This window comes from Arctopsyche grandis, chromosome 5, assembly GCF_051622035.1.
Source record: "Arctopsyche grandis isolate Sample6627 chromosome 5, ASM5162203v2, whole genome shotgun sequence".
NCBI lineage: Eukaryota > Metazoa > Arthropoda > Insecta > Trichoptera > Hydropsychidae > Arctopsyche > Arctopsyche grandis.
In genome coordinates this window covers 9,047,838-9,074,811 of record NC_135359.1, presented here as the reverse complement: position 1 = coordinate 9,074,811, position 26,974 = coordinate 9,047,838, and the positions used below count along the sequence as shown (strand labels likewise).

Sequence of the window (26,974 nt, the reverse complement as noted above, 5' to 3'; positions counted from 1 at the left end):
TACGAGTACAGTAATTTAACTAAAATTATATTTCGCCGTGGGTATATATCATTTGTTAACGGTATTGAATAATTCTTTTATAGGGTGACCACAAATTTAAATTTTGTACGTATGTAATTTTCAGCAATAAAATTTCCCAGATTGTTCTGCGGTTATTCGCAAGCTTACACACATAATAAATAAACCGCGTTTACGGGATTACCTACGGGTCATTGAAGTACGTTTATAATAAAAATCAAACGATTAAGTCACCTTATTTTCAATCCAATTTTATTGTAAGCGCTGCTCACTACCTTAATCTCTCAAAAAGACACCAATTAAAAAGCAGTAGATTTAATCCCGTTCGTAGAAAATAGACTCTGTGAGAGGGGCACACACGACATTTTAATATGCAAATTGGACGAGGACACCTCCGCGGTCGATATGCATCTAATTATTTAATGCAGCTGCACTTATCTACGATTTAGTGCATGCGTCTCGACGCCGTACACCATCCCTTCTCCTTTTTTTTTAATTTATATATAAATTTTTATACCGTCGAAGCGTGGTGGTGCGTCACGACTTTAGCGGCGGTTAGGTGTTTAAATTGATGAACTAAATACAAGCGATAAGGTTAAATGATACATCACCGTCGGACGGGCATTAGCGCCTTGTGTATTAGACCTCATTTTAATGAAAGTGTCTCCTCGTGGTCGAGGGTCATAAATTGTAAGGTCCCCATCCTTATCTGACCCGAACACCTCTCTCAATAATGACATAGCGCTTCCGATACTGCGGCGCTCTGGACCTCTTAACCGGGTTTTTTCTCGTTCCCCTTATCGACGATGCGAGATTTTCGCTTCACGACGTCCCTATATTGACTCATATGAGTGCTGTATTACGTTCAAAGTGACCCAATGACACTTCGGTAGAGATTTCGATTGATTCGTGATTTTTTTTTGTATTTTTTGCACTGCGAATGAGTATTATCCGGTCAGTGATAAGTCTATCATAAATGAGAGCTTTTAAATTCCTCAGTCGTCTTCCAGGCATGTTGAACTCTTAAGATTTACATATGTAAAAAGTATTCATACTTTTGATAAATTATTTTTTTTTATGAATTCCGAAACAGTTATAGAATGGTATAAACATTTAAATTGATTAAAAAGGATTCTTTATACATATAATCGAAATCAGCTCCAATTTTCTTTGTACAATATTTAAATGATTTCAAATTAGATTGATTCTATATTTTGTACGGAAAAAAAGTTGTTGATGTATCATGTTAGTTCTTTATTTAGCAGTTGTTCATACCAAACATGCTTGAATATAATATTTTCTATAAAATTTCAATATTAACATAATTTATTGTATAAATAATCTCAATCTTGAGTCATATTTCTAGGATTTAAAATTTGTCGCATTATTTGAATTGAATGTAATTGTATTTTTTTTGTCATAAAAGTCTGTTAGAACATTAGGTAGATACGTACATATCAAACAATAGTGGCTCAATTTTAGCTATAGCCATAAAAATAGAATGTCAAAATGTCAAAACAAAACAAAATTTACGTTATGTTATGTTCGTTCGTCTATGTACTTATATATAAAATATAATCATTATTTGAGATCATTCCTTAATGTTTAGTGTATGTAATTCAATTTAATTTGATCACCATTGAATACAGAATATCTTTCGTGAAACATAAACCTTCATTCTTATGTTGACGTCAAATTCCTCGCTCTTTTTTTAGCATCCACGATACTTTCTAACCAGATAAGGCAGACACGTCCACAAGGATCAGTTTAACAAACCACTGAGGTTATAACGACTTAATCATCCTCAACTGGTCGGCCGGTCTGTTCAATCCGGGGCATTGGTCGGTCGGTCCTCCACCCGTCACATTTTCCATATATCAAATTTAGTGCCAATATGATTTATTCATCGCCCACTATGCGCGCATTGTTGCTTTCGTTTCAAGGATTAAACGACCCCATAATATAAAGCATGAGCTTTTATGACGCGCTTCGCTGTCACCTACGAACAGGTTCCTCTGGTCTACACCACTCGGGTAGGTGGTATTTATATATTTACTTTGCGGGCAATTCCGCTGAAACCAATTTTCATTAAAACTTACAACTGAATCTTTGCCGAGCCGGTTAAAAAAGTATGTAAATTTATATGCGTGCGTTTGAATGTGGGTATGTTAGGTTGGGTCTATCTGGCGAGATCCTGCGCCAACAGCGACATATATTTCTGGTCGTGGCATGTAGTCGCCTCTGCCCACGCGATTGTATGAGAGTATGAGAGGAACTCCGGATTCCTGAGGAGTGCCTCCAGAGGACCAGCACCCTGTGGCGAGGACATTCAACGCCCTAAAAGAATCGTATCATTACGCCACGTGCGTATCCTCAATTATACCCCCCCATATCGGGACGAAAATTCATTAAGTTGCACTTTGAACGACCATTTCCAATGTTTGATCGGTCGCTTATTCGCTTTTAACACTTCATAATCGGGGTGTGTGTTACTTCGGGTCCTTGTTTCTGTGTGTGATGTTCCGTTTTACGATCGGGCCATTGGGTGTGACATCTGTGATACGTATTAAAATTTAATCTTTTCGTTTATTGTTAATAAATTTCGTATTCTAAACAAATTCGAATTGAATTGTGACGCGAGTGCTTTTTCCGTTTTTATCGCATATTCGTAAGAATTATGTGCTGTTTTTTTTTGTTATTTATTTTTATATGTAATTTATAGCGCAAGGCCGCTCGATGTGGTAATTTGGCTTTCAATAAATTATGTAAAACGTTTGTTAAAGATTTATACTGATTTTTTATTTGACAGTGATTGCTTTATTTCACATTTGCGTTATTTACGACAAAGCAAATTATTCATGATATGACGTGTTTAATATCAAACTTCTCTAAGAATAAGTGTGTGCATATTGCGATCGTCTAAGTTTGCATAAAATACGTATAAATATTTACTATGTATATACTAATTTGTATTGTATCAAGAATTGATTTATAAAATCGTCCAAATATGTACATAGGTCTCAATTTAAAAACTATTAAAGAATAATAGATTTTCTTATCTTAAAAAATTTCAAGCGACATACAGCCTGCCTAGTCTAATAAATATATAACTTTATTCTTATGTTTCGACTTTAAATACGTGTTTCGGATAGAGACAAGTCGTAAAACTTTATATAGTCAACACTCTCGCCTTTTATAAATGTCATGTGAATTATTTTCACACAAATTTAAGTCAATTGCGAAACTCACTGTATGTATGTAGGCAAGCACGTTACGATTTGCATACACTCGTTTGCGAGAATGCATCTTTAACAGAAAATGCAGTACAATCAACTTTATCAGATTTATTATGGGTAATTGATATGTGCATAAAAGTGCATTATTTTACACAATTTTTAATAACCTAATAGATGTATGAAACTGAGTGAGTCAGCAAGTCGTAAAACGCAATTAACATCGGATTCCGTTTTTGTTATACATTAACTGCATTATACGAACCTTCCATCGTAACCTGAGTCTGTATGTTTTTTTTATATCGAGCGTAATAAATCTTAAGAAATACATTTATATCGCTTCGCGTCGAGCTAAATATAAAACTAAAATGTTTTCGATAAAATCCGCAAGATGTGCTTATAAAGTAAGAAGTGCTTAGTAAAAAACACACTCTACTCTACTCAATCGAGCCTCGTTTGATTATATAACGATAAAATTTTTACCAAGAATGTTCATCAGCGGTGGGCACGTGTACGATTTACATACATATGCATCCATAAAATGTACAGAAGTCCTGTCCGTATTATAATGGAATTGCATCTCAGGAACCGGCTCTATTTTCCACGCGCGTCACACGCCAGCTTGCGGTGAGAAGAGTATTGAACGCGTTTTATCTTTTAATTTTATTAAGATGAAGTCTGTGCGAGGTTTGCACAACTCGGCAGGTCGATTTGCCGAAATTCTCCGATTCTTACGATTCGATAAACCCGTTCGCGTCTCGCGATATGAATGAGCGATAATGTGATAGATTGTCACGTCGTGGGCGTGTCGTACAGGCACTTGCACTTTGCAATATTTCAACAATGATTCCACGGCCTGTGAAGACCTGTTTTTCACACCGCTAAGTTTGTATTATGCTTATAATATAATAATAAATTTTTGAGTCTGGGTAATTTCATCTCATGTGTGTGTGTATTGTCGATTTTACGGCGTGTAGGTATTATACATAATACTCTCATGTTATTATTATCCACGTCTCCCCTGTCCAGCGGTATTACAGTAAACTCGTGTAAAGGGCTATTTAATGATCGTCGTATCTGTATGTATGTAAACTCATAAAATTGACGGCGGCCATATTTGACATAATCAAGACTGCAATGATCATAATTTTGTTTCGTATAGTAATTTTATCAAGTTTGCTAATTTCAAATGCCTCCGTACTAAAAACCTTTTTCAAATTTGTATGGAACCATTTTAAATGACATTTTCAATGCTCGCTGTAATTATTTTTATTTGAGATAATTTAAATGCGCATTTTATAATACAAATGCGCATTTATCGTTTTATTAAATAGCATTTCATAAAATTTGTGTATTAAAAAAATATTGTATCATTAAAAAATATGAACGTAAATTTTAACAAAAAAAATCTCAGATATTAAAAAAAACAGCAACTGAAATAAATTATAATTAGATTATAAAATAAAATAATACATAAATTGATCATTTAAAATTAAAATTACAAATCCATTGTTTAAATAAGGTTAGCATTTTAATATCTAATGCGGGCATTTGATAAGATAAAATGAAAGAAGCAACCTAAAATGAATGAAATGTGCATTAACGCTGATTATTAAAGATCTCCCATATAGGATCGGCAAACGTGCTAAGTTGGATCACTCTGTATAATATATATGTGTTTAATTTAAATAACTCGCGAGCTAAGAATTTGTGATTTCAAACTGCAAATTTGTTGTAGTTGAAACCTATATTTGAAGTCTGTGGTTTTTAATTGTGCAATTAACGAAACACTTTTTTTCATACTACAAATAAAATCATTATTAATGTAACATTATTTAGCAGAAATATATTTAATAAATACACAATTTATTTTATTCTAATGCACAAATAATTCGTTCTAAGGAGCAAATTTATTTTCTTAAATAACCTTAAGTAAACCTTTCACCATCCACTATTAGAAGAAATAATCTTTTATTCTACATTTTGTAAATGCACATATGTACATTTATACTATTAATGTAGAGCCTTCAATTTTCATCTGCAATTATCCAATTCAAATATTTGTACCAGCCACTTTCTATTTTTTTCAAACGGTATAGTAAATTATTGAAGTACATACTATGATGTATTAATTTGTAATATATCATATATGTATGTATGTCCCGCTATAATTGTTGATCAATGTGAGTTTGTATAGTAATCGATCAATTTTTTCTTCCTAATTTAACGATATGATTTTAATTATATTACTCTTGCAAGTGTAGTGTATTTTTTTTCGTATCATTCAAATATAATATGTCAATAGACAAATGATTACTATAATAAAGTATGAAACACGCAACGAATTGAGCAGTATTAATTTGAGCTTTCTTTGCGTTGCTATTTTATATAATTAATCAACTTTCGATGGAGTTCTAATCCACACACATATACACACACACGTACACTAGTTTTCGAATCGACTTCATCTTTTTATTGACCGACTCCATAAAAATGACGTCGGTAGTGATCGGTGGACGTTTTTACTTTCACATAAACGTCTTCATTATCGTTGTCGGCGGATCTTGAGGACGCACCCACACCATACAATATATATCTATATGTATGTATAAATAAATTCATTAAGAAGTAATCGTATTTCACCTTACATATCCGCCGTCCGCATCACCGTTCGCCTTTTTATGCCTTGTTGTACAATTGTAGTAGATGTTGAGATAATGGTGCGCCGGCTGTCACGAACCGTAGGAGACGACGACGACTTCCAGCGCTTCCAAAGGCGTGGCTCCCGATCCGAATAGCTACTGCGAATTATTTCAGACCCTGTGCTGCTACTGTGAGATGCTGCATACGGCAATTCCGTCCGTTCGAAGCTGGCTTTCTTTTATTCAGGGAATTTTACCCGTCAGTTACCGAGGCTATCTTAATCAAATATGAAGTAACATGACGTACACGTCCGAATCCATTAAGCTATTTTTTTATTATTCATTCGTTCCGTGAATTAAATGTCAATGTGTGACTGTTATTACTAATTATATATTCATAAGTGAACATTAGCGAACTATCGACGTGCTTAGATTTGAATTCGATTCGTTTCGAACTTTTTTTTCGTTCCTTCTATTTTTGTTTGGGCTGTGATCTAATAAAATATAAATTTTGAGAATGTTCGAACGCCGGTCGCTCCGTAGACTGGATTTATTCATTACTGGCAAAACTCGATCCTTTAAATGGTTCCGGTCTAACTTGATACGATAATACGTACGATACGATACGGTCGCATAATTTTTAATTGTTTCAATATATTCAGAACGTTTAGATATACATATGCTTGGGATGTGTATACATATATCTATCTCGCTTGCCTATCTTCGATGCGGATGAATAAATGCATATATATGAAAATCTCTTTTTGTTTGTTTTATTTTTTGTTGAAACTCGTCCTTTGTATCGATAATGGGTACTTACGCACGAAGCGCGTATGTTTTATTCAATGATATCTTTCATATCACGTAGCACTCGTTTCTCTGCTAAAGGCAACTTGTCCTTCAGGACTAGAATAAAAGTCGAAGGATAAAAGTCACGACTTCTGCTAAGAAGAATTTCATTTTTTTATAACCAATAAATTAACCTTTCATTTTATATCGTTGCACAATTGCATCGACTCGAGACTTGATGTAATTTAAATTAGAAAGCTCACTCAAACTACAACGTGCATTTTTTTCGTATCCATTATGCGCTTTTGAATATCAATAAATTCGTTTTCTACGTCTCCGGTGGTCAATTTAGACATTCGTGTCATCGACTTTTAATGTTTTAATGATGATTAGCTTACGGCTCAGATGAGTATCTCTAAGACTCTCGTTATTATCCCATTAAGTGTCATGTGAATTTTCGCTTTTCTCTTCGATCAGAACGAAATTTTCCCGAGTAATGATCTTGTATTGTTGACGCAGTCGTACCGGATTTTATACATTGTGTATTCAACGCATTATCATTTTAAATGCGTGCTTCGTATTTGCAATTACACGTTGTAAATAGGTAGCATAAAAAGGAAGAAATCCTCCACAGGGGACTGAAATCTAAATGGAATGATAGAACTACGATGGTGAATACTAAATATCGCGCATTTTTACATCATTAATGACGATGATAGAGTTAGCAATTTTTCATCAATATCCTTACGCACGTCCTTAATTGCACAAATCAAGATTAACAATTTTATTGCTGGACGAAATCCTGTTTTTATTTTTTTAAACACTTCACGCTTATTTTATTATATAAGAAAAAATTATATGATAGACTGAAATTAACATGGAATATACTAAATATTTATTTATTTGAGAAAACTTGGGAAATATGGCAAAGACGATAGATCCAAGGGGTTTAATAATAATTCAGTAGTACGGAAATACAAATATTAAATAAGATTAATAAATAAAAATGAAAATAAAAATCAACAAAGAAAACCGAAAAGAAAATATTAGCCACTCAAAATAGATGAAAATAAAACAAACAAGAGAAAATACTAGAGATAAACTTTACTTTGAACAAAGGATGAACTACATAAACCCATTTATTTTAAGTAAATATAAATGTGTATAGAATATACTGAAAAATTGTTTGATATTCTGATCATTCTTTATATGTATTTTAAACATTCTTCTGATTTCCTCTACCATCAAAGGTAGAACGACATGTTTTGAACATATTTTTTGTTTGGACGTAGCGAGTTTAAACAGTGATAATTTATACAACTGAATCACTTTCGAGGATTCATTAGCTTAGAACATCTTTTAAATTTGCCCTTTTTACCGTTTTGCATTACAATTTCCTCTGAAGAATGAAATAAAGTAGTTCAAAAGAGAAAAAATTTGGTAAATTCAATGAATATGTTGAATACAAATTGGATAAAACTCTAAAAATCGACTTAAGATTGAATCAACTCTTGTGGGAATATTTGACACTGTTCGGCTTCATTTTCTGGTATAAACCTAGAATGTCTCTCGGTCATAAATATGGTCTGAAGACTGTAGCTATTATAAAAAATATAACAGATATGTAGTGTTTCATAATAATTAATATTACTCGAGACAAAAGCTAACTTTTAGTTTGGAGCCCTGAACGGTCTTTATCGCGCGGCGCTTCGGAGCCAATGAAAGCAACAAGAAGTAGAGACAAATTCAAGGGAGTGGACAAACGAAAAAGAGCAAGAAAGTCCTCGGGGCCGGCGATAGCAATCAACAACTAGCCATAAAATCCACTAATTACCGTCGTGTTAGGTTGGCGCGGGGACGGGACGCCCACGACACCCCGATCCCTCGTCTTTGTCCCCTCGCTGGTCCTCCAGGGGACCCGGGGGACCCTCGGACGTCTGCTCGAACGAAGGTGACACCCTGACACATGATATACAGGTGTTATCTGAAATAAATGGTGTCCGCTCCGAATATCGTCGTGTGTCCCTCTTCGCCGTGTCGCCTTACATTTGCGCCGCTACGCCTAATTAGAGAACCCGCCGCTTCGCCTCCACCACCGCTTCTCAAACTGCACGACAAATTACCCAGAAGATGTACTCACATGTGCCAATTCAAATTTTATCGTTAACGTAAAGGAAATATTCGCACATACCTAGCATTCGTACACATTGTTGACCTCAAACTATTGACGTAGAGGTGTTCATTGGGTTACATATGTATGTATGTATGTATAGTTGACTGGTGACTTACACATATGGTAGTTATATGACAGTTGAAGAAGTCAATGTTGTCATTAGTAAATGTGTATGCTTATTTCATGAAATATTTAATATTGTGTGATAGTTTATTGAAAGCTCCCCTTATTTTATATTCGAAGCTAATGGCGATAATAATTATCTAATGCTAATTTCCATACGTTAAAAGTGAAGACAATGCTCATTTAAAGCATCGTTCCTCAGTTAGAGTTAATCGTTTTTCCCATGTGTATTTAAAATTCACAGGCATCGCATCGCGCGTTCACGATTTTAATCGAGCGAGCTTTTTAAACGCTTCTTTTGTGTCATTTATTTTTACGGTCAATTAAGTCAAGGATTGCATTGAAAGTGAGGTTTTAACTGCGTCTTATTCCAGTATAAAGTGTCGGAAGCCGATTGAATCGAATGTGTGACATTAAATTGTTAATTTAGTAATTTGGTGTTTAATTGAAATTTGTCGATCAAGTTTAATAAAATTGCATATCAATTGGACTATGTGAAACTTCAGTTATATTTAATTCAATGTGAAAATAAGTGTATTGGACGTTTTTGCAATTTATTTATTGCATACTTAATGCATATTAATTTGTTTTTGTCAAACCCTGCGATTGTTTGTTTTAAAATACCGATATCTTAAAACTAATCAAAATAATTTTCATACAAAAATTCACGTAGCGCGTTGATACGATCTAAAATTAAATATTTCCTCTCGAAGTTTTTAATTATATTCTTGACTTTAAGTCGATGTTTTTAAATACTTAAATCTTTTAATAATAAATTATTTAAAAATAAAAAATAGAAGCAATTTGATTTTATTTCAAAATAAAAATTTAGTTTAGACCAATTTCTAAATAAAGATTACGAAGAAAATTAACTTATAATCAACCTCACGGCGAATTACTTTGCATATCAGTTTCCACATATCTATCTACTTTTGCTTAATAAAACTTTATTCGATTCACATTTAGAATACTCTATAATAAATAGGAAATCAAACGTAAAAGCAGAATTTTATATGCTATTAACCATATATTTAAATTCTTTTAACTTTTCTAGTTCGTATTTTTATTATTTATTGACACTTAACAGTTTTTATTAAAAGCAAGTATGCAGCTTTAAAAATAACACTTTACCTGGAAGTTTATAATAACGTTAAGTGGAAACGTTCCTTCTAACAGTAAAATTTTCTTATTAAAGTATTTGATATTGGTGATTTATCACTAATTCCTCTCAAAAGAAACAAACTAAATATATTGTATGATTACTTTTTGAAACAAACCACATCAATCTATACATGCATATATTAACCAGCAGCTTAGATCAGTCGTTAGCAATGCTTTCAATTGTGTGGTCACGGGTTCAATCCCTGACTGTGCTGCTGGCCAGACAGAATTCCAGCTAACAGAGCTAACAGAGTTAGCCAATTAATCGGATTTCAAAATTCGAGTTAACATCATCTCTAATTCGCTGATAAAATAAAATGCTCCAAATTTGTCCATAGACTTCTCTGTGATTTTGTTCGATGTTTGCAATTGGCCTCGAATTATACTAACATAACGTATGTATGTATGTATGTGTAATGTTTGACCATATATGTCATTTAACATAAAATAAATGGGTGTATACCTGTATAAAAAAATAAAATGTATTTAAATGTCACATTGCGCAAATTTACTATTTTCCCAAGAATTTTGCTCGTGGGCGCCTTCAAAGCTCGCCGCCCCTGCATCTATTTCCTCGGCGGCCATTTGCCCATGCACGTCCCTGTGCTCTGATGCGGTTTGTTGAGGTGTCGTCGGTTGGTTTCGATTACCAACACCGGCTATCGTTTGTTTCGGTGACGTCGCTCCGATTGGGCGGCTCCATCGATCATCCAGGCCGCCCAAGGGGCAAGAGACCCTTATCGATCTCGACTTAACACGACCCTGGTCACACGCACATGCGACCAGCCCAACATTAGATTTTTCGCATATCGAACAAAAACACAACACACACACACACACATGCATTCGAATCGTCGAAATTTTTCGCATACTTCTTCACATGCCTCACTTTCGAATCGTCGACAAATCCTACATTTGCCATACAATCTTAAACGCATGTCATGTTCTTGCATGGGCGTATAACGTATTTCTTATAACGAATAGCACATTCGCTTATGCTAAAGCGCATTCGCCAAATAAATCCGCAATAAATAACGCGTCCACTGTGAATCGCCACACATAACCGATACAAATCTGACCGAATGGAAAAAAAATGTATACTTATAATAAATTCGGTTGACGTGCAAATAAAAATTATCGCGTGCATTAATCGTTCGTTTACCAAAGTGTGTGTGTGTGTGTGTGTCGTTATTAGGAGCGAAAATCGGATCGTTTTCGAATATTCTTCACATTAATCGTGGCTCTGTTTTTAAATCGATCTCATTTCCATTTCCTCGTACGACCTTTTCGCCGATTCGATTCGAAAAATACGAGCTTGTACGATTTGAATAAACGTGTAAGAATTTAGTATGTCGATTGCGTACCAAATCCGACGATGAAGTTGTTCGACACACGTTAAGAGTCTCGTTTTGACGAGATTCACATCACACTCGAGATGTTTTAGATTTGGACATTTTGTACCGACGTTCCTCCCGTGCCGAAAAAGCGGTACTTGTAAAGTATATGTAGGCAAAACATATGTACCTGTGGGACGTCTTCGTTGAGAGGTTAAGCCGGACGCGCATACATACATACATATGCATGGGTTTATTTAAATCAGTTGTAAGTTTTATTGGTGCGTCAATGTTCTCGAGTAAGACACAAGAATGGAAATTAAATTTACATTCATAATGGACGATTTGCATACAGTCGGCCGGGCGAAATTTATATATTATATATTAATAAATAAAAGGAAAAGAGAGTCGTCGTCTTCTGCGTCGAAATGAATATTGTGAGAATTTGCGGGTTTCCTTTTTTGCGTCGTCGCTTTATCATCATAAGTCGTAAACTATTGTGTTATTGTTCTCGCCCCGTCTCGCCTCGTTCGCAATCATTGATATTTTTCGCTTTTATTTGCCTTATAAATACATATTAAGGCTAAAATTTTAAATATCGGCTCGCGTGGACTGCGCTCTTTGCTTTGTCAGGATTTAAAATCGATTTATTAAACTCGACCCTGTCAAATTACCGACACTAAATTAACTGAAATTTTTGTACAAAAATAATTCCAATCCCTTTATATATGTTATTCATTATTTATTAATCGAAATATATTTACGGTGTCATATTTTTCGATAAATTTACAGAATTCTATTTAAATTCGATTCAATATTGTATATAATGCATTTACATTATATTTTATAATTTTTTTCAAATATTTTATTAAGAAAGTTTTATATTTTCAGACTTTTAAAAAACTTCCCATCCATTAGATCAGTATTTATATCTATTACATGTATCTATAAGGTGTCAATGTTGGAAGAGATAAATTTCCAGACAATCCCATGTAAATTCAATTCAATATTATATAATTAATTCCATATTATTTTATAATGTTTTTGAAATACTTCCCATCCATTCATTTAAATATATTTTTGATAATATTAAATAGCGCAATACCAATAAATATTTCAAATATTCTGATGCAATAGTCCAATGTCTAAAATATAACAATTGCTCATTTTGATTTTTCAATATTATGTACATAATTGTATATTGAAAATTAAAAAATAAGTATTATAAAAACGATAATTTTAAATGATAGGTATCTGGCTATTATTTAAGTTATCGGTATAAATATCCATTAATAATATATGAGTAGGAAACGAATTGGCTTAACAATTAATGCATAATAAATTAGTGTCCTCGTCCATCCTTTGTGAGTCATTGTGAATTATACTGCATATATCAAAGCACCTATGTATGTATGTATGTAGATATAGAATCAATATATAATTATATACAAACATGAGTTGAAGCAACGGATCGTTGTTTTCAATTTCCAATAAGAGATATGCTAAACAAAAACCCGCAAAAAATAAACGTTGAAAATATTTGCAACAAAGTATGCACGAAGGCAACCCACGTTTAGGCGTGCACCTCGCGAAGCTATGAATTAATATTGAGATGTCAAAAGTCGTTACCTAAATCATCTCACACGGTCGAGAAATGCACACCGCACTCGGATGCACTGGATGAACAGTGCTTGCTGCTGCACTGATGCATTCCGCAATTCGCGAACGAAATGCATAAATCTGCATGATAATATTAATAATTCAGTCGCGTCTATTATATATGCGCGCCGCATTGTTAACAACATCGGTGCGAAAAACGCCAAACTACCTGCCAAGTATACCGGGACCGCCATATATTGGCAGATGATGATTTTAAAATAACCTGCTATTCTTGCCTGATAGTGAATTTGGTAAAAATATACATAATTGTAGCAGTGCAATTGAGCAGTGTCTAATTAGTGCAATTTACTGCTTAATCTAAGTACAACTGACCATAATTGCACATTTATAAGCTAGTCAGATTTATAGTCTTCATTTTGTATTTTCGCATTTTGAGCTATAAAATTTTATAATTATACTCTTACTAGTCGAACTATCCACCGTTACCGACTCGAGGAAAAAATATTCCAAGAGATTTGATCCTTTCCAAAACTCGTATACGGCTAAGTTAAATCTCAATTTTATATAAGCATAACTGATGAACAGCCACACACATAAATGGATGCTTTTTTTTCGAAATAATTTTGTTAAATCAAGATTTAACCGTGTGTTGATGTTTTTTTTTTATATTTAACCAGCAACACATCTCAGTGATTAGTGCGTAATGCTTTCAACTGAGGGATCATGGGCTCATACCCTGGCTCGGTATTGATGACAAGACCTTGGATGTGACTCTTTGTTTGCCAATTAATCTGATTTAATTGTTGAAATTTTTCCACCAAATAAGCAACCTATCCTATTTCTCCCAAATTCCAGTTTATATCATCTCGAATTTGTTGAGTATTATATAAATATGCTACCCTAAATATACAAATTTAAAAAGTAACTACAAGTTTATAATACAGCTGAACAAAAGTCGCTTAATCAACACTTGTATGTACTTGCATGCGTATAAAAAATTCCAATCTCATCATTATAATACTGATGAGATTTTATTTTTTTCTTGTAGGAACATTTAGTAGAAACTGCAACATTGCAACAGTGAAATCTTCTTCGGCTTTCAAAGCTTCGTGCATTCATACATACATATGTATGTATGTGTGTAGATGAGAATCTGTATAGAAGTTCATATTACAAGGGCAATGTTTTTTCAACACGAATCGCGATTATACGGCCCGTTTGTATTTTTATGTATTTCTAATTGACACCGGCGATATAATGCAGTTTTGATTGCAGCTCGTAAAAAGTACACCCGGGTAATGAATGCGTTATCCTAGCGACGGTGATTAGTGCATAACACAACGTACAATCACATTCCGTGTCCGCTACCAGAAATTGTTGCATCCTGACTGCAATTAGCCCGAGATTCCCAGAACTTGGAGGCTACTTATATTTCATGCATATATTTATGTACACATCTACCCTTCAAATATGCTGCGATTGTATTCAAATGGCGAGTGGGCGTTCGCTGGCAGGGGCGTCTGTTGTGTGCCAAAAACTCACAAAATTCACTCACATTTCGAAATGAGAATTTTATGCATCGCTCATTATTCAAATTAAACGCTCGACACTGCTTCGCGACAAGCCTTTTGCTTGTACTTGTGTGGTTACAAATTATAGGGGCGACAATGCTGACGTTGTCGTCCGATGACGTATTTGTTCATGGCGATGCGTGGGAGATCCGACAGTGGCTAAACTAACGCCCCCATGCTCTAAATTAGCTAATTTTCATTGGTTCTGTAAGTGTTATGCTATAAAATTGCTCAAAGGAAGATGCTTAAACTGAGAACTGAGTTTTTAAGCGATTTTCATAGATACTTTACATATAATATTGGTTAATATTGCCTTGGATTTTGACTTGTTTTGTTGAAATGGTTTTTGAGCTTAATCGGAAAATCAATACATAAAATTCTGTTCATATTTTATTTATTTATTTTTTTATATACATAGATATATGCCAGAAATGCCTAACAGGTGAACCCAATCGCCTTCCTAGACAATTAATTACAGAATTTTTATTACATTGCTGTATTTCGAGAGGCTAAGGAACACGAAAAAAGCAGTTAATTAATCAATGAATTACTCCATAGAGACATATATGGATTTAGACTTGTACATAATTTTTTACATATTGTACATAAATCAAATTCAGATATTTGTGACATAGCGGGTAGGATGGTTTTTGCCAATTTGATAGAGGAACCGTTTCAACAATGAAATCAGATAAATTAGCAAACTGATAGGAATCCATCGACTTAGAGTCAAATATCTAAGGCTGACCAGCAACATTAAAGATTAGCACGGGATCGAACCCGATAATCTCTCGGTGCTAAACATAAATGCAACCACCGAGCCATACTGCTTGCTACATATATGTACTAGGAAATAACAATAAACTATTAAGCTATCTTTATGTTTGTTTATCTAACTATAAACCGAGAAAAAATTAGGTTGAAATCAATTGAATGTCATGCAATAATTTTTATATGTAGTTTAAAAATAGTAGATTTTTTTTGTTAAAAATATTTATTAATTCATTTTGTAAGTATTTTTACAGTTAAATTGTTTCCGAATGATCATTCGATTGTGGAAGTTTTTTTAAAGATATCTACTTCTTACTTATCTTAAGATAGATATGTATTACAATTAGTCAAAGGAAGAATTGTAAGCTCGACCATAAAAATACTATGATCATTTGGGATAAATAGTTACTCAAGTGCAAATAAATATTTTTAATTAAATCAATAATGCAATTAAAGCAGTGGATATAACATCTTGAATCCTTTTTAATTTTGTTTTGCAAGGGAGGAGCTCCCCAGGGGGGCGCAGCCTCCGCCACTGGGCGTCCATCTTCTTGCAAAGCTTCGACAACACTTTCGTACGACGCGTATTGAGGATTAACGCAGCATTACAACGACGATTACAATGATACAAGGAGATATATCACTCCTTACAAAAAAAAAAGACCCATTACAATACACATCCTCTCATTTGAATAATTTTTTTTGTGCGTCCATATTACACGGACACACTATTGAATAAACAACTTAAAACTCACTTAGAAAATATGAAATATGATATAAAATCACCATTCGCTTGATTAAACATATCGGTACGTGTTGTGGAGAAACTGACGCGCATCATTCGACCGTAAATATTTATTTTACATGCGAGACGAAAATTCGAATAAGCTGAAATCGTATGAATATTATACTCGCATTCATGAACGTAATTTATCGGGCATTTGTTATACACGTGTGTGTGTACAGAATCGTATTTACGGTCTTGTATAACATAGCTCATCAGTTGAGAGCCGATAAAGCGTGGAGCATTTATCTAATGGTACACACAGCCTCGCAACGATACAAGGTCTCAATCGTTGAGCAATAGAATAGTCAAACACCCACCTCGTGTTGAACTTTGCATTGTCATTGTTTTGTCGGTGTATATTATATTATACGCGCATTGTATAATCTCATTATAGCCGAGCGCGATAAATGAAATTCGTTATTTGTAATGTGGTGTTACTTTTTCGTACATCTCTGAAAGACGAGTCATTCAAATATTTTGTCATTGTTATTAATCTTTTTTTTTTTGTTATTGTTGAATTACAGGTGTCGGCGACTGATCCAGATTGCGGTGTCAATGCAATGGTCAACTACACTCTTGGCGAAGGCTTCGGAAAGTTGAACGAGTTCGAGATCAAATCCGGAAGCGGTGAAATCTGCATTGCTAGCGAGTTGGATTACGAAACGCGAAATGTCTACGAATTTCCTGTAATCGCTACTGATAGAGGTTTGTATCCTTGTTTTATTTATTTTTTTTATTATTAAATTTAAAAAAATGTTATTGTTTAGTCCATTGATTTCCAAACTTATTTCTACTAAGCTAGGCCTCCTTTTTGAAAAAATATAATCTAGATGCCTCCCCCCCTAACAAATGGAAACGCATTTTTAAATGATAAAAATGTATTAATTCAAAAAATACAAATATAATTTACAGAAAAATAAAATTCTTCTTTCAACTTTACTAACAACAAACGTAGATATTTCGCATATGATTTGCAGAACATTATTTCAACCATATCAATAGCTGCTGACACAACTAGTGTCTCTCTTATTTTTTGTGTTTTTTACAATTTGAGGTTCGATAAGAAAATTTGTACGATGTTAGCAATGCATTTGATGGAACAGAAACTCTTTTCTTGAACGTTTGCTTCTGTTTATTAAACTCATCTAATTTTCTTTTTCTTAACTATGTTGGATGCATTTTAGTTGCATTTTGAATATGTTGGATTGCAATTGTGAATAGGATGAATCGTATTTTCTTGTCTTGATATTTCTACTTACTTGTTCCCCTATATCCCTAGTACTAGATATGTATATATTTACTTCTTACAGTCAGTATCTTCATTTTTAGCTAATTTTCTCTTGCGACTTTCTTTTATCAAAAATTCCATGCGTTTCAGGAACAGATTTTAATGTAATTTTGTGAAAGTTTGTTTATAAGTATGTATACTAACCTACTTTTCGCACCTCCCCTTTCGTACTAGTCAGCGCCTGCCAGTTTGAAAATCGCTGGTTTAGTCGTTAATATATGAGATGATTGCAAACATTCGTGACCGATTTCCATTAAAAAACGTTACACTATGTTTAAAAATCGGGCATGAACTTTTGAAATTATATAATATTTTAAAAAATCTTAGTTTGAAATCGCGTCAGTAATGAATTTCTTAGAATCACATAAAAAAATTATGAGACATCTTTTTCAATGTGTCTTCAAAATAATCATAAATAGATAAAAAGTTTTTTTTGGGAATTATTTTGAATCGTAAGTATATATGTATGTATATCTACATAGTATTACATATACTATGTATGATTTCGCGTTACATATACTATGTAGATTAATGGCGTCGCATTTATGATGCAATCGATTGGAAATTTTGGTACAAGAAATTTATTCACTATCGAAATATTTATAGGAAATTTTCAAATGATAGCTTGTAAATTCTTAAAATTTCCACATTAGTAATTTTTTTCGTTGTGATTTTTTTTTAAATAACGTAGTAGCCGCATTCGGAAACTTCGTTCAAAAAAAAAGACAAAGCAGTCTTATGTTACGATAAAATCGCATAAAACAGAAATAATCCTATTCACACATGTATCGACCGGCAGTAAGAGCGACATCTCATTTCTATTTTATAGCGGTCAAATTTTTATTGCGCTTGTCAATGGCTTTTATCGTTTTTAGAAATGCGAAGATTGGTAGTCGTAGTTTTTTGCCCCCTCCTGTGTCTTTTTGATTTTTTATATATTTTTAATACCTGTATAAAATAAACACGGATATAATACGGCAGCGTGTAAGAACTTTGTTGCTTTTATGTGCGATAAGAAAACAAAACAAATATGGTTTTTGTCCGATTTGTACCGAGTCGCCGTATAACTTGGTCTTCCGCGTGATTTACGGTCATCCTCTTTTATTCGGCCGCACTTATTTCTTATGTCCGTTTTATGTTCGAACATTTGCATACTTCTTGACACGGCTAGAGACTCCCTCAAACAGACAAACAGTCACGATTTTCCTCTCCATATCTGCGTGTACGTCTCAATCGCAGTAGAACAACAGGAATTTGTCCCGAGATGCGCACACGTCTTTGTAAACGTCCGATTCAATTAAATTCTATTAAACTATCAAACCGATACAACCACAGAGGGCTTTTCTATTGTATTCGTATACATATAATATCTTAACAGAAATCGTAAAGTAATTAAAGATGCATTTTTGATTTTTATTTGAGTGTTATCTACTCACAATTTTGACGCACTGTGAGTAGATAACAATGTTTGATAGTGCATCGTTAGGAATTGAACACCCTGTTGTATGCGAACCTCTCTATATACCGATACGGAAACATACCTATATATGATTTCGCGGTCGTTCTGTCACGATTGTCGTGAGAGATCGTCTTCTGGTGCGACCCCGATGCTCCTGTCCCTCTTTCACCACCCCTTCAGTACGACATTCCTTCTCTCTTGCACGATGCCAGATAACTTCATAAATACAGCGACACATTCCTGTCCTCTTCCTCGTCGTCCCATTCTCGTGGCTGGCCGAGCACTCACCACCTACCAGCCACCTTCTTCCCACCTACCTTTGTTGATTTATCGAGTGAGAAATGTCAACTACTATTTTTGATTCCCGCTTTTTTCGTAGCGTGTGGAGTCGGGTGAAAAAAAAATGTGATTTGAGAAAACGCACGGTGGTGGAAATTGTAATAAAAATTCAGATGGTAGATTATTATTGGTTTTTTTGTTATAATATATATTTGGTGGAAAAAATGTGTCCGGATCCGGTCCTGGTGGCGAAATGTGTCGCTCACGTCGCGACTGGCACATAAATCAGAACCAGTGGAATCTCGCTCCAACTAAGGTTTCGCTGCTCACCGCGCGTTCAGCTCTCTTTCAATACTTTGAAATCAACTTTTGAATTTTCTTTGAGTGTTGTACTGGTGCCAAAAATATTCGAAATCTGTTAACAATCCAAGCAAAGATAAAACCACACCTAAATAAATACTAAAAAATAATTTTTACTACTAATTGAAAGGTCGATGCCGACATTTTGATCATAGCTTCAATCTCTTAAAAACATAATAAAACCTAGCCATGGTGTAGTAATAGTATTACTTCAAATCAAGTCGCAAAAATCTCATTCAAACACTGATCAAATTTATATATTATTTAAACGCAGTAAATAATACCTATGAGATGAGTCTTACGTAGAGTCTTTATAATATCTACTAATAGTTACATATTTCTTTTATCCTTTCCCTAAATTTAATTTGAATTACGATCAAAATTTTAACCAGTTTATATTTTATTACAGGTGGTCTATCGACGACGGCAATGGTAAAGATCCAGCTGACAGACGTGAATGATAATAGACCCGTCTTCTATCCTCGCGAATACAACGTTTCATTACGAGAAGGTGCCGGATCTTCAGCATCCCCGGTATTGGCCGTTGCAGCTTCCGATGCCGATTCCGGTCGGCTCGGATCCGTTGCTTTTCGGCTCGTCTCTGGGAACAAGGATGGAGTCTTCCGCATCGATCGTACCACCGGAGAGCTTTTCGTCAGCAGGCCAGGTTCGCTGTCTGCCAGGTCGCAACCCTTTCATCAATTGAACATCTCGGCGACGGACGGAGGTGGTTTGCGATCGGAAGATGACGCGCAAGTGTTTGTGAGTGTTGTGGATTCGGCTCAAAGGCCGCCGATCTTCGAGTGGCCACGGTACCAATTCAAAGTGCGCGAGGATGTCAAACAGGGAACGCTCGTTGGCGGTGTCAAAGCTACCAGTACTAATTTAGGTGAGTTTACTATTCTTACTAAAAATAAATATGGCGAAAATCTAGTGAAAGAACTTGCTATCCGTATATTTGATCGGTCACAGAAAATTTAGAATCCATTGTACTTATTTTAATTGAATTGTACTTACAAACATATCTTTGATGTAATATGACATATCGTATAAATATAAATACAATATAATATCGTACAACGCTTATCGTTTAAAAGTATTAAAATTTTGCAAAGCTTTCTTTTACACAGTGCAAGTTGTTAATACTATAGTTTTGATTATACTGAACAACAAAAAAATCACATTTTTTACTTACCAGGGCAAAAACTAATCAATCTTTAATAAAATTTGACCTATTAAATTCGAATATGACAATAGTTTTTGTTGGTCTCGTCTCGTTTATGAGATATGAACGTTTTAAAAAATGCGCAATTTTGACAGATTTTTGGCTTTTGCAGTCTTTAAATCAAAATCTAGTATTTTTGTGCCAACAGTGAATATTAAAATGTATAGTCAGGTGTTTTTTTATATTGATCGTGTCGTTTATATATTGCTTTAAAATACGTATAATTAATTATTTAGTCAAAAATACACTTTATTTTTTTTACACACTACATCCAAAAAACATTCGAATATTGATTTTTTTACTCATTTTTGTCACGGTAATACTAGATTTTGAGTTAAAGATTGCAAAAGTCAAAAATCTGTAAAAAATTATCTATTTTTACTACGTACATACATATGTAGATAAAGTAAAAACGATAATAGATAACTATGTTGGATTTCGTGTAAAAGATTTAAAATTATTCCTCACATCAAGCTCAAAGCTCTGATTTCAGGTTTTTGCAAACATACACATTCAAAAGAGATTTAAAAAGTATAAATTTGATAAACACATCTTCACGTTTTTCGATGGGTATACATATTATTATAAGAAAACAAACATTCGTATATACTTCGTTTAGTAGTGGTTTTGCATAAACTTTCTACAAAGCGAAAATACTCTATGCGGTTTATAAATATTGAATGGTTGTATCATTTTACGTTTCCAATGGTAGTTACCGAGTGATGTCATATATATTAGGGAATTCCCTAACTAGTTCAGGGATGAATTTATTTGGGTATAATTAAATTTGGTGGCTCGTCATCTAAAGGGTTAAAGTTTGGTTGGGGCTGTGGCCGAGTGGCCATCGCGGTCCGCTCCTCGCCGAACGATCGGCCGTAGTACGCCCACCTGTAATTTATTATAGTTCGCTCGCCCGGAGAAAAAGATACGTTAATTAAAAATCTGAATTGATATCCGTGTACGACCAACAAATAAATTGATTTCGAATTGATCTTGCCTGTTATTGCAATGGCGGCGGCGCGCGCACGACCAACACGAAATAATAAAAAGGGCCCAAACTCGGCCAGATCACATTACATGCGAAATCGATAATCGACTCGCATGATTGTACCCTTGCGCTCTTTTTCAGCTTGTTTTGATCGCTCTCTGTGTATGCGTACCGTGTAAACCTACGCGGTCGTAATTAAAACGTACTCACTTCCTCCGCAGTCGTCGTGACTTATTGATAACACCGACCAATAACACTATTTCATATTCCGTGTTACATATAATTTAACTCGACGCTGCTATTATTATTGTGTTAAACTTCCGCGATGGTTTTAATTTATGCATAGTTTTAATTAAAAATGTCCAATGTTTAATTTTGAAAGCTTTCTCTGATTTCTCTATGGTTCGAAATATTCGTATTAATTTATAGTGTATTTAATAACCTTTGGCACAATGTTAATATTTCGTATAACTACCTACAGCATGGTTATTTCATTATTATTATAGTTTCTAATATAGAAAGTGGTCGATAACTCGTTGTTGTGAATAAATCCTTATTTGAATAGTCTCGCATAATATAATGCTTTGATCATTTTCATTAAAAACGAATCCAATGCTTCGAACCACGACGACATACGATGACGGTTTCATTCATAATCGTACAATACAATCTTAATGTAAACATCTATTTTATTTTGTAATATATCTGTGTAGTACACGAGAATTTTTAATGGACGCTCGCTTTTTTTTCAACACGTTATTTCGCACTAATTGGCGCGATAAAATATAAATTTATACGCGACGTTTTAAACGTTTATCTCATTATTATCAATCAAGTGGTTTAGTTTTATTCGAAATGCCAAAAGTAGAAAGACCGAGCGACAGTATCAAAAGGAAAAAAAAAACAAAACTTGCCGCCGTTGTCTTGGAAAAATTTGTGCTATAACATCTCATACCTGAGTGTATATTTTTGCCGAAGCCCACGCATACGCTTATTTGAAGACTCAACAAGTGGCAACCATTTAGACTAGACTGTTTAGCTAATGTGATTTTATAATGATTTTTAAAATGGAAAATACCTGTTCAAGTTCAAATACCTGGAAAGACAGTCGATAAGAGACTCATCTCGAATGAAATACTCTTTACCTTAGTATGGTAATATCGTCGCTGGTACCTCTATGCCGTTTTTATGAAAAGTTGGTTAAATATACGGAGAATATAAACGCCTCGACGAGCCTTTAATCTGCAAAAAGCTTGAATGGAGTCGCAAGTGAGTGATTTTGCACGTCGACGGAGCTTTCAACGTCCACACGTCTCTGACGCGCGTAACATCTACTTACGTTTTATTGCGTTCGCGTATCCGATTTCATTTGCTCATGTCTCTGATTCGTCACATTTCTTCACTGTTTTACTTTTTGGTTGTTTTTCTTTTTGACGCCGATTCAGTCAACAGTGCCAAGTCAAATGAACAGTGTCGACCGTTCATGGGCCGTGAATAACTGCCGAGGTTCGATTTCCGTGCGAACAAATTAATATCGAAGCCAATCTACCGACTATATTCCAGGGAGCACGATATTAAGCGGCGCGTGTTAAAAATTAAATCCCCCTTCCATGTAAATAAATTGAGATTACTTTAAACGTGACGCATATATAAAATATTGAGGTACTACAGAGGAGTTTTCACCGCCGTTGTGCAACGGTGGCGTATTTCTTGTCGACTAAAACATAAACCTTGTAATGACAAAATTACGACTTATCTCGACGACAAAGTGTCTCGTTAGCTTCCGAACGACATATTATAAACTACTTTTAATTGCACGCGCATAGAACTACGTATGTACCTACACGTGTTTATATACATATTTTTTTCCTCTCCGACTAACTGTACTAATTAAAATGCGAGATCGATTGATTCACACGGCGATGGAATTATGTGACGGTGGCCAAATTTACGTAAATTACGGATTTTTTGCTACCACGACAAGTTTTATCTGATGAATACCTATTATCTTACATCACACAGATACGTACGAATTATATATCAAGGGTGCCCCAGAGGTCGACAGCGTGCTTTTAGTGCTATCAAAAAATATTTTCTATTTAAAACTACTTGAATTTAATATCTACAATTAATATCAGTAGTATATAATTTCGTAATAAGAAAGATACGACGTTGATATAGTTTTTTTTATCAATTCTCATTTGGTTTTTCACCACTATTAATTAAAAATGTTACAACTTTTTAATATACTGTACATATGTACATATATTGTATTCTTAAATGTACACACTTTGATTGAAATATAAACCACAATATATAATATGTATGTACCTACATTGTATATACTTAGGTATGTATTGTAAAGACGTTAATACTTGAGCTACGCAATCCAAAATCTGCCTACGTTGTATTTATCTTGAATCAACACAAAGTCTTATTAGTCTAATCAAACACAATACGCATTAAGTTGCTAAAAATTTTAAATCTTTTTATTAAATCTAGAATCTATGAACTTTGTTTATATTAAGAATACCCTATATCGGCATGTTATTGCTTAAAAGTGATTGCTACTGCTACATGGAAAATATACTATTATTTACAATATAATGTTATGGATGATATGTTAAGCAAGGATTCTATTGAAAGTATGTAACACATTTTATTTGGGCTTGGGTTTCGCGCTACCCCGCTCGTCGCAGCCTCCTCGCATCCGCTCCCCGAAATGGAACTTTGGACGCGCTTGACAACTGGCTGCCGAAAGTTTCGATTCTTCTCCTCCGCGGACTTTTATCCCATCGAACGTTCCTCTGGATAAAATTGTGTCCGTCTGTGTATCCGTCGTCGGTCGAATCGTGAATCCCATTACGCAAATGAGCAGCTCTGCGGTTCGGCCGGATACACGCCCGCCACAATTTATTTTGTCCTCTCTTGTGTTTTTGGCGAGCGATCCGAGGACCGGCATTCAAATAGCACTCAAATACACAAAGAAAGACTTACCGGCCCCTCGGTCGCCCGTCCGTGCTTACTCTCGGTGGCCGAGCACCAGCATGTGTCAAGCTGAAAATGTCGCCGACTTGTTAATGTCATCGATCGCCGCACCACCATTAAAAATGTATTTTTTCTCCACCAGTTGCGCACAAATAAAATAAACGATCGACCAAATATATATAGATACACATATATGTATACATATATGAAGAAAAAAACGTCAGCGTCCCTTTCTCATTACTTTACATTTTTTAACGTAACGTTCGCATTTATCCTTGCTCATCCTAATTAAGTCGATTCATCGATTCGGCTCATCTTTCGTAGGTGAATGAGTCATTTAAATGAGGTGGTGAATGTTTTAAAAACATCAACACACTTAACTGTATAGTTTACGAGCCAACATTTGCATTTTTAATACATACATATTTGTATACCTTTTGCTCATGTTCTGATGCGATTTTTCCGTGTACGAATTACATTGTATTTACGATGACTGATTGTGGTCGCTTTTTTGTGATTTCGATACAATTTTGTACATGTTACAGTCGAAGTGTATTTTCAGTTGTAATATATTGCAACTGGCGTTTTAGATCATTCATATTCGAATGCAATTCAACTAGCAAATTATATTACATCTCTATAAGCGCAAATACACTTTTAACAATATGCGCCAGTTGCGGTTGAGTTTTGACAGTTCTGAATTAGATGACAGATTAGAATTCAATAAGGCGTTAAGTATTACGAATAAAGATAATGAATATCATATTACGATAACTCTAAGAATGTGTTCAAAACGAAAATGTGACTTTCCAACTTAATTTACTAGTTGAGTGACGTTTTCTCGAAAATCTAACTTGGTACAAACTTATAGTTGAACTCTATTTTCAATTGTAATATATTTTGACCATTTGGAATGTAACTACCCATATAAATCAACTTACGTGCGTTAGACAGATTATATTCCAATTAGTCAAAATATATTGTAACTGGAAGATACACCTCAACTGCAACATACAAATATACATATTAAATGCACTTATTAACTTATAAAATGATTAAATTAGTTTGAATGTTTGTTGGTTGGATTTGATTTGGTCTAATTGTGTGTATAGGGGTTGTCATTGAAAGTTGCGTTGAAGGACACTTAAAAATTTCTCACGAGGAGCGGCACTCTCTCCCCTTCCCACGAGGAGTTTGAAGTTATTTGAGAAGCGCACACACCGATGTATTGGGAGTGTTTTGGGAGTATTGCGGTTTTCGAATGTCGCTGCCGACCGGGCCTGGCAACGTGATCCGGCAGTAGTCGTCGTCGAAGACGACGACGACGACGGCCGCGTCCATCGCACCAGGGTGACATGGAAGGGAATGGAAGCAGGAAGGACGAGACGGGAAGGGGGGATGTCGATCGTCAGGTTTTCGGCAACGTAATAAATTGGACGGCCGACAACAGTCGGGAAGGGAGTGATGTTGAGGACGATAACGGCCTGCACAGACCCAAAACGCAGAGGCCACTCGTGAGGGCCGTCTGCCATTCTACCAATGCCAATTGTCTCCAAAACCATTGAACTAACTTCACATTGTTCATACAAATCTACACTGTATGCTAATTCTGTCCATTGTACATACTTAATTTAATGTAGTATACTTGATTCCGAGCACTGACATTAAAGTTTGCCATGTAATTGATCGATTCAAAGAAATTAACCATCCATCGACTGTACATATTTACATCTGTTGATGCCAATATGGACGTCCAACTCTACTTATCACATGTAATCTTAAACGACCGAGTTTTACTAAACAACTCTAATAATATATACATACATAGGTGGGTACATTACTTCATTCTAAAGAAACTAAAATATAAAAATAATTGAAAACAAGTTTCTTAATTATATATAGATGTTTCTTTTATAAATCGTATCATTCCAGCTAAATTGAAACAAATTTAAAATGTTATTTATATAGGTATATTACATCAATAGCTTTATTAATTATTTTCTTAGATTTTTTTAAATAAACTTTATATTATTAATTACATTACACTCAATAAAATTAATCAGGCATCATGTTTGAGATCTCTGAAAAGTCATTTAATATCATTGCAAGTGTTTTTTTTATTGTAATGTATGTACCTACTCGTTTTGTCTTTATAGTTGAAAATT

At 34.4% G+C, this 26,974-nt stretch overlaps 1 protein-coding gene across 1 annotated transcript in view; it reads left to right on the top strand.

The window, feature by feature from the left end:
- Positions 1-26,974, top strand: part of ds (dachsous cadherin-related 1) — a 247,394-nt gene that overhangs the window by 182,212 nt on the left and 38,208 nt on the right. Inside the window, exons 2-3 of the mRNA XM_077431590.1 lie at positions 16,747-16,927; positions 20,018-20,497. Coding sequence (XP_077287716.1) covers positions 16,747-16,927; positions 20,018-20,497 — 661 coding nt within the window. The remainder of the gene's footprint in view (positions 1-16,746; positions 16,928-20,017; positions 20,498-26,974) is intronic.